This window comes from Canis aureus, chromosome 1 (assembly GCF_053574225.1).
Source record: "Canis aureus isolate CA01 chromosome 1, VMU_Caureus_v.1.0, whole genome shotgun sequence".
NCBI lineage: Eukaryota > Metazoa > Chordata > Mammalia > Carnivora > Canidae > Canis > Canis aureus.
The window spans coordinates 105379659-105389044 of record NC_135611.1 but is presented as its reverse complement, the minus strand read 5'-3'; the positions used below and the strand labels follow the sequence as shown (position 1 = coordinate 105389044).

General features: G+C 43.3%; 1 protein-coding gene across 1 annotated transcript; it reads right to left on the bottom strand.

Annotated features, from left to right (window-relative positions):
• Window positions 1-5815: 5815 nt before the first annotated feature.
• On the bottom strand, window positions 5816-8325 carry LOC144280486 (protein FRG2-like-1). The gene is made up of 4 exons (XM_077842583.1): window positions 7870-8325; window positions 7522-7596; window positions 7238-7315; window positions 5816-6992 (listed from the first exon to the last, which is right to left on the bottom strand). Exons 1-4 carry the CDS (start codon window positions 8045-8047, stop codon window positions 6484-6486), a joined length of 840 nt encoding a protein of 279 aa, XP_077698709.1. The 5' UTR covers window positions 8048-8325; the 3' UTR covers window positions 5816-6483.
• Between the last annotated feature and the right edge of the window lie 1061 nt (window positions 8326-9386).

Here is a 9386-nt window from a genome sequence, read left to right as displayed (position 1 = left end):
GACTCTTAACCTCAGGATCATGAGTTCAAGCCCCGCATTGGGTACAGAGATTACTTAAAAATAAAATATTTTTTAAATATTTTATTTATTTATTCATGAGAGACACACACACAGAGAGAGAGAGAGAGGCAGAGACACAGGCAGAGGGAGAAGCAGGCCCCATGCAGGGAACCCAATGCGGGACCCGATCCCAGGCCTCTAAGATCACACCCTGGGCCAAAGATGGTACTAAATCACTGAGCCATCCAGGCTGCCCCAAAATAAAATATTTTTAAAAAGAAATATTGTAATGTAAGCCTCTTATTAAATCATAAACATTTGCAATTTTTAAAGTAAACATTTTGTTTTGGAATAACTTTAGATTTGCAGAAAATTTGTAAAGGTAACATGGAGAGTTCCAAAATGTCTCTCCCATAGTACCCCAAATGTTACCATCTTAACTTTACCATAGTTCATTTGTCAAAACTAAGGAACCAACATTAGTATGTTACTATTACCTAAACTCCAGACATTATTTACATTTCAACTGTTTTAACATGGTCATTTTTCTGTGTCAGGATCCAGTCCAGGACATTACCTTATATGTAGTCATCCTGTGTCCCCCTGTCTTTTCTGCTCTGTGACATTTTCTCAGACTTTCCTTGTTTATCATGACAGGTGTGAAGAGTACTGGTCCCATACATTTTAGAATGCCTCTGAAGTTGAATTTGTCTGAAGTGTTTCTCATGGATAGACTTGGTTTATGGGTTTGGAGAAGAATATCACATCTCATCACAGCATCCCACCTGAGAGGTTCACGCAGTTAACATGGGTTATCTTGGATGATGTTAATCTTTATCTGTTAGTTAAATAGTGTTTAGGCTTCTCCACTGAAAAATGACTCTGCATGCCTTGCTGTACTCTATTCTTTGGGATACTGTAAGCACAACCCACAGTCAAGTGTAGTGGAAGAAGGGGGGTGCTTGGAGGTAGGTGTGGGGTGTTGAATTAAGCGTCACTTCCTGGAGAGCTAAGTAACCCCATATATTATTTGCCATTCTGTGTAGAAGCTGGGTCATTTCGCCCTCATTTATTTGTTTCTTCAACTGATTTAGACTTATACTTTGTGCTATAATTCACTGCTATGTAATTTATTTTGTTGCTTAAATTGTTCTAGTTTTATGGGGTGACTGGGTGACAGGCACTGAGGGGGGCACTTGACAGGATGAGCACTGGGTGTTATGCTAGATGTTGGCAAATTGAACTCCAATAAAAATATATATACAAAAAAAATAAAGTTGATGGTCGCTTAAAAAAATTGTTCTAGTTTTGGTCATTGGGAGCCATGGTATAATAAAAATGTGTGTGTCTATGTTCTATATATATATATATATATATATATATATATAGAGAGAGAGAGAGAGAGAGAGAGAGAGAGAGAGGATTGTGGTTGGTTGGTGTGTGTGAGGTTTCCTTGCTGGGCGTTTCACAGAAGAGCAGGCTGACTTAGGTTTAGATTTGTGATGTGGGTTGGGCCACTGCGGTGACCTCTGTTTTGTGGGTCCCAATATACAAATTAACTTAATCAAGGATCCTCATAGGTATAGCATTTTTCGGGGTTCTGTGAGTCTTCCCAGCAAATATCCAACTGGGGGCGGAGGGGGTGGGGCATGTTGTGGGAAGCCTTAAATCTGTAGCTCGCTGGCAGATGCACTGGAGGTTTGGGAAAGCCTGCCTTGTGAGTGGTGGCTTGTCACTGAGGGCAGTCTCGGAAACGACTTTGCCCTTAACTTGTGAGGTCTGTACTAACCAGATAATGTCAGAATTACATTGAATTGGGGGCACCTGGGTGGCTCAGTGGTTGAACGTCTGCCTTCAACTCAGGGAGTGATACCGGGGTCCTGGGATCAAGTCCTGCATCGGGCTCCCTGCATGATGCCTGCTTCTCCCTCTGCCTGTGTCTCTACCTCTCTCTCTGTGTCTCTCATTAATAAGTAAATTTTAAAAAATTATGTGGAATTGCAGGACCCCCCCACCCACTGGTATCAAACAGTTGGTGACAGGGTGTAGGAGACCTTTCAGGTTTGGCTACTATGTCCCTTTGATATGTCCCCAGTTGTTGTTGTTGTTAAAAGATTTTATTTATTTGTTTGTTTGTTTGTTTGAGAGAGAGAGCACGAGCGCAGTGGGGGTGGGGCAGAGGCTGAGGGAGAAGCAGACTCCCCACTGAGCAGGGAGCCAGAGGTGGGGCTGATCCCAAGACCCTGAGATCCTCCACCTGAGCCTCCCAGGTGTCCCACCCCCCAGTTTTTTGTTTTTTGAGCACTTCCTTACTCTTAACGTTTTGTCACTGCAAGATCCTTCAGGCTCATCTTGTATTCTCCTTGCTCCTGCCATGGAACAGCCTTATCTCCAAGGAGCCTTTGATTAGCAAGCAGTGTTAGAAAGGAGATAGGAGGGGACATGGGGTGGCTCAGTGGTTGAGGGTCTGCCTTTGGCTCAGGTCATGATTCTGGGGTCCTGGGATCGAGTCCTGCATCGGTCTCTCTATGGTGAGCCTGCTTTTTCCTCTATGTCTCTGCCTCTCTCTGTGTGTCTCTCATGAATAAATGAAATCTTAAAAAAAAGAAAAGAAAAGAAATGAGATATGGGTGCTGGGTGTACTCCTTGCTCCTAGCATATCATTGCTATTAGGCCCTCTGAGTAGACTGACCTAGGAAATCTCTGTTTACACATATATCCATAGTTTTCTCTTTATCTACCTGTCTACTTGTGTATCTACAGCTAAATATATGTTCATATGTCCCTGACTCTGATCCAGTACTTTAGGGTTCATTTTAGCCTCCCCCTTACTTTTCTGTACTATCTGTATTTATCAAGTATTATAGCATGACACACCTTTGAAAAGTTTTCCTCTATTCCTCCATACTCCCATGCTCTCTGCACACCGCTATAACCCCCTCCCCCTGTCCTCATTTGTACCCTGCTCTATTGCCCACCTGCTCTATCTATTCCACTCTGTCCCGCTTACCCAGACCTACAGCAGCAATGCTCACAGCACTTTAAAATGTTGCACATGGTAAATATCATCTTCATGGATTGTTGCAGGGGTGGGAGAAGTGAAAAAGGTGGAAAGAGCTCCTCTCCTTCCACTTTCAGCCAGTGAAGGTCAAGAGGTTCTTGTATTCTTCCACATATGAGCACATTACTGAGATACATGTGTGCATGCTGACTGTATGAATGTGATTACATCCATGGGACTGGGAACGGGAGAGTGGGGGCGATGTGTGTAAATGTGAGTGTATGCTTATTTTTGATGAACGTGTCCATGAGTGTGAGTTTGCTGTGGAGTGTGTGTAAGCGTGTGAGGGTATATGGCTGTGCATTTGAGTGTATTTTGTACATAGGCATGTGTGTTTGCCTCTGTGTGTAATGTTTGTGTATTTGTGTGTCTGTGAACTAAAAGTTGTCCACCATTATGGCTCTAATCTCTGACTTGGGTATGCAGAGTATTAGATAGTAGGCATGGATCAAATTGTGAATTTGTGTGTAGGGAAAACAAAGGATTAATTTGACCTCCTGTTTCTTGATTTATAATAAAAGCAATCAGAGCTCAACACTGAAAACTCAGCAAAAACACAACTGTGGAAAGATGTGGTAAGAACCCAATGCTATTTAAATGAGTATTGGCTCATATGAAAGTTAAAGGAATGTTAGAATCTGCCCATGTTAACCATCTGATCCTGGTGCTTTCATTTGTGAGGGTCTCATAAACTTCCTTTTTGTAGACACTTTTCTGTTTAGACTTCCTGTTACCACTAGGAAGATCAATATTAGTAAAGCATATTTTCCTAACAAATTTCCATATCATCTACACTTCCAAATAGATTGGCCATGAGTTGTGCAAATGAGTCCAATGATTCCTAACGTAAATTACTGTTCATTCTCTTTGATTGTAACCCTGTAAATCCTTTTCAGGCACTTTTATTTCATTTCTGTGCTTATAACTTCAAATGATAACAGCACCTCAGTGATCTGAATATTTTTAAAAAGAACCCTATTTTGAGTAGAATTTCTCAGCGAAGCAGAGAATTCAGTGAAATTCAGGTGTTTCACTAACAGCCCCTCACCTATCAGACCTCAGCATTTTCTGCCCTCCTCCTGAACACTTGTTTACCACCAGGGCTTGTGGAAGAGAGAGCCTCTCCCAAGCACTCAAGAGATGCTAACTGGGAATTTGTAATTGTTTTTTGGCAAGTGGCAAATGAGGCGAAAATTTTTTTTTCAACAATATTCTCAGTTCCCCAAGCCTGATCTCTCCCTGCCACCACAGGTGAAATGATTATTGCAGTACTGAGGAGAGGAGAGTTCACAGAACCACAAACCCGTAGCTTAGGACCTGGTTGCCTCCCTCCCATGTGTACTGGCTGCCATGACATTTACATGGAGCCCACTGTCCTGGCAGCAGGAATGAGTCAGTGTGTATTTTCTATTTCTTTTTTTTTTAAGATTTTATTTATTCATGTAAGATAGAAAGAGAGGCAGAGACATAGGCATAGGGAGAAGCAGGCTCAACCACTGAGCCACCCAGGCATCCCTATATTTTCTATTTCAATTTAATAGGCAGAGTCTATATTGAAAAGAGACTTTTTTTTTTTTTGCCATATGGTTGTATTTCTCATTGAATCTTTACCTTGTTATAGGATGTGAAGAGTAAATCAATTTCTTACTTTGTGATGGTAATATCAAGTTCCCAAACCCTAAGTATTAATAATGTCATCCCCCATATTTTATTGCTTATTAACTTTCTCAAATACTTTGACCTATTTTTGAATTTTTATCTCTACTGATCTGCATAATTTAGGAAACAACATGTTTCATAGAGCTAGCTATCCTTTTTTTCCTCTTTTTTATTTTTCAGAACACTTAACACGAGACCTACCATCTTAATGGATTAGGTGTACAATACACTGGTGATTATATGTACAATATTATACATATTGTATAGCTCTGGATTTTATTCATCTTGCCTAACTAAAACTTTATCCTCATTTTTTTTCAGATTTTTTTTTTTTTGCCTATCCTTATTTGTATTTTCATCTGTAAGATTTTTTTTTTTTTTTTTTTTGCAATAACATGCCTAGCTCCAATGAGTAACTGATGGTATCTGTATCAGGACCAAATTAAATTTATATAATTAGCTTAGGGATTGATGTTTGATAATATGGAATTTTCCTACCCAAGAACAGTGATGTGATTTTATTTTTGTCTATTTTCATATATTTCAGAAATTTTACATGGTTTCTTATACACATTTGATACATTTTTATTGGATTTATTCTCAGATATTTTATTTTGTTGTAATTATTTAAAATTTTATTTTTCTGATCCTTTTGTAACTATATCCCCAACCCCCAAATATAACTTGCAAATTGTAATTTTTGTACATATGTGGGCATTTGTTTCATATAACTTGAAGCCATGTCATGGGTTCAAATTGATTTGTAATATACTATCATTGAATTTCCCCACTCATTGGGATGATTAACTGCTATTCCCTTCCTATAATAAGAGCTACGAGGCAGAGAAAAGTCAAGGTGGAAATAAAGTAGACGTAAAAAGAAAGCAGCCTCCTAACCCACACCTGCCATAAGACAAGCTCCATTTGGATAAACAGAATACATGAAAAGCATTTTTATTTCATCACATGTAATAGGGAAATCATGAACCAAACATAATACCCAAAAATGTTTATTTTCTTACATAAAATTATATATATTTATTTGATGAAAGACTGCATGATCTCAGTGTAAAATACAAATAGGAAACCATGTAAAATAAAATCTATAAAAAATGAGTATCTACATTAGTTTTAATATCCTCTCATAAGCAGGATAACTTGAAATTTATAAAATAGAAGAAAATTTTAAATTAGGCATATAATATGAGCCAGCTGTAGGAATAAATACATATGGTCATTAACAATATATCTTGACTCAGGTTTTATATAAAATAACTGAACATGGTGACTTCACCATGAGTTCATCAAACTGAACAATAAATACAGCCATCTTCTCCACACAGAATGTTACCCCAGCCTGTGGCCTCCACTCCTGGAATGGGAAGACTTACAGCCTTTTCAGGATCAAAGGGGAGGATATAATAAGCATGCTTACTTCACTACACTTAGAATACGCAAATACATATGAATTGCACCCTGATCTTTGTTCTCATAAAATAGCGCTTGGCTGTCTTAAGATTCTCAAAATACAGGAAAATGTCTAACATGAAATTGAAACTTCATCATCTCCCCATTCTGAGTCCATGTTTCGAGTACCTTTCCTAGGACCCCAAGTTCTATCACTTACTGACACCCTGTGTCTAAAACACGCCCTGCTGGTTTCTGGGACTCTGAGCGGTAGCAGGATTGTGTGCTCACCCCCGGAGCTGCAAGAGCTGCACGCACGGCTCTGCGACCCTAACCGGGCTTCGAGCTGCGGCAGCCTAGCTCTGGCCCCGGGGAGGGGTGGGCCCGCGTCTCTCCCCCGGGGAGCCCAGGGCTTCTCGTCCATCCGCAGCTGGAACCTGGGGCCCGGGGTCCTGCGGCGGGCCTGGGAGCAGCCAGCTCTCGGCCGGGAAGGCGTAGGCCGCCTGGTTGGCCATGGTGTAGACGGTCTGCAAAGCCGAGTACAGAGGCCCCCAGAGCTGCCCGAGTCCGAATTGCTCCTCCCAGGTCAGCGGGGAATGCTTCTGCAGCTCGCACACCTGAGCGACGTCCTGATAGATGGCCTCAGACAGGGCGCGCAGGGTGGTCACCAGTGCCTTCCGAAGTGGAGGCGGCCGGTCTCCCCGAGGGCTGTGTCTGCCCCGCCTGCTGCGCCCCGAGCCCCGCGCCCAGCGTCTCCCGGGGCGGGCGGGCGCGGTCCCCTGGCTCTCGCTGCTGCGGCCATGGTCAGACGCCCTCCGTTTCTTCTTTCCCGGAGTCACACTGCCCTCATCTGCTGGAGAGGCCCCTGCAGAGGAAGCATGTGGATGAACGACTTGCAAGAGTAGACCCCCATTCCCTTGGGTGAATTCCACCAGTCTCCTACTCTGTTCGGCCCCATCTCCTTGATGCCCATCATGGGTCCCCAAATGCTCCCCTGATTCCAGTTTCCTAACTCGTTTCAACCACCCAACAACCCCCTCCATGCCGACGCCCTCCATATCTCACCTGCTTTCCTGTCCATACACCTCCCAGCCCAAAACAAGATCCTACCTGCTCCATCACAGGTGCTGTCGCTGGAACTGATTTTCCTCTTCCTGGAGCCCTCCCAACTGGAGCAGCCTTCCAATTCTGTAGACAAAGAGTTTTGTGACTGTCTGCAACAGGACACCCAGGACACACGAGTCCATCCTGGACACACAAGGATCAATGCTGGCAACCAAAACTACATCCCCATCTGTTCCTAGGATCCAGAGTCTGCAAGAGTCTCCCTGAGTCTCCCTGAGACTGAGTCAACCCATGTCCTGTCCCTCCTCCCCAGGAAAACGAATTCTTACCTGATCCAGAGCTACTGCTGTGTCTTTTAAGCTCAGTTTCCTTGGAGTTCTCCTCATCTGTCTCTGGCTCTGACCCTGGAGGAAATAATTTAGGTGACTGGCCTCAGGCAAGGTCCACAGAACTCCCTAGTCCATCCCTGATCCTAATTTGTGGACAGTTCTCTCAACCGAGGTTGTTCAACCAGTGTCAAAGGTGAACCAGAACAATATGGTTCCAGGGGTTCATTGCCATGTTTCCCAAGGCCCCCCTGAGCGCTGGGTGACACTTCCTATCCCCTATCTCAAAATAAAATCCTGACCCCTAACCCCCCCTTCCAGCCCCCATACACAAACCACCGAGATTCCTACCTTGCCCTTGGGTGCAACCCTGTCTTAACAGGGAAGAGAACGTCTCCTCTTTTCCTTCGAGTGATTTCTCCTCCACATCTGAGCCTCTTTCTTTAGAGTTCTGCTGGCAGGGCGTTTGGTCTGTGGGGTGTTGCGTGGAGGGGCTGTGGGCGTCTATGCCTTCAATTCCCAAGTGCATCTTAAAGTCTACAGGGACGATCCTCCCTCTGTGACGTTCGGACACCGAACTGTGGACTGGTTGCTAGGACCTGCCTTTTATAGCCCCCCCCCCCAAGGGCGTGGCTTGCTCTGATTGGCTGGAAATATTCCATCTTCTTATCACCTTTCAGAACCTGGACTGGTCTGAGAGGAGGGACGTTGGGGGTTGTACTTCCGCTGCGGAGCCTCACACAGCTAAGGGTCCTTTGCAGGGTCCTGTCATGGTGTCAAAAAAGCAGGACAGCAAAACTAGGGGCAGAGGGATAGAAGATGGAGAAGACTCTTCCCTTTTTTCTGGCCCAACTCCCAGTCACAAGTATTTAAGACCCTGCTAGATTCTGTGGCTTCTTCCCTGGTGAAATGAGAAGCGAGTGCTGCCCAAGGAAGGGCAAGAGGATTACGTAGGCTCATCAGAAGGGTTTCTTCCATATCGGTGAAAAACATGTTTTCAGTATCCTTCTCACTGATAATTTCATTCTATGTAAGTCACAGGAAAATCAGACTTAAAAAAAAATGTCTATCAGACCCATTATGCAAGTGGAGTATTTCTCTCCCATGTTCCCATCTTGCCAAAAGATGCCCTAGATCTTTAAGGACTGACTGGATATCACCGTAGGAAAATTTACACGTCAATCTTACCTATTAGTACATCTGACGAATGCATCTTTGTATAAAAATGAAGGCAGCAATGAACTAAAAAGTATTAATGGTGAAGATAGTTGCCCAGTATTGATTTATCTTCTTTAAAGCTTTTATTTTTTTTTAAATTTTTATTTATTATTTATGATAGTCACAGAGAGAGAGAGAGGCAGAGACATAGGCAGAGGGAGAAGCAGGCTCCATGCACCGGGAGCCCGACGTGGGATTCGATCCTGGGTCTCCAGGATCGCGCCCTGGGCCAAAGGCAGGCGCCAAACCGCTGCGCCACCCAGGGATCCCTTCTTTAAAGCTTTTAATATGGAAATTTCAAGCATTCACACAATAAAGGAAAATAAAGAGAATCTTTGTTTACACTTAAGATCACTTCAACATATGTCATCTTTTTTAAAAATTTTATTTATTTATTCATGAGAGACAGAGAGGCAGAGACATAGGCAGAAGGAGAAGTAGACTTCCTGCAGGGAACCAGATGGGGAACTCAATCCCAGGACCCCAGGATCACCTGAGCCAAAAGCAGATGCTCAATCACTATGTTGCTCAGGTGCCCCAAAATATGTCAGCATTTTGCCAATCTTAGATGATCCACTCAAAACTGTTCCTTTGTGATGGGGGTTGGGTGGGAAATGGAGTTGGAATACTTTGATACAAATCCTAGAATT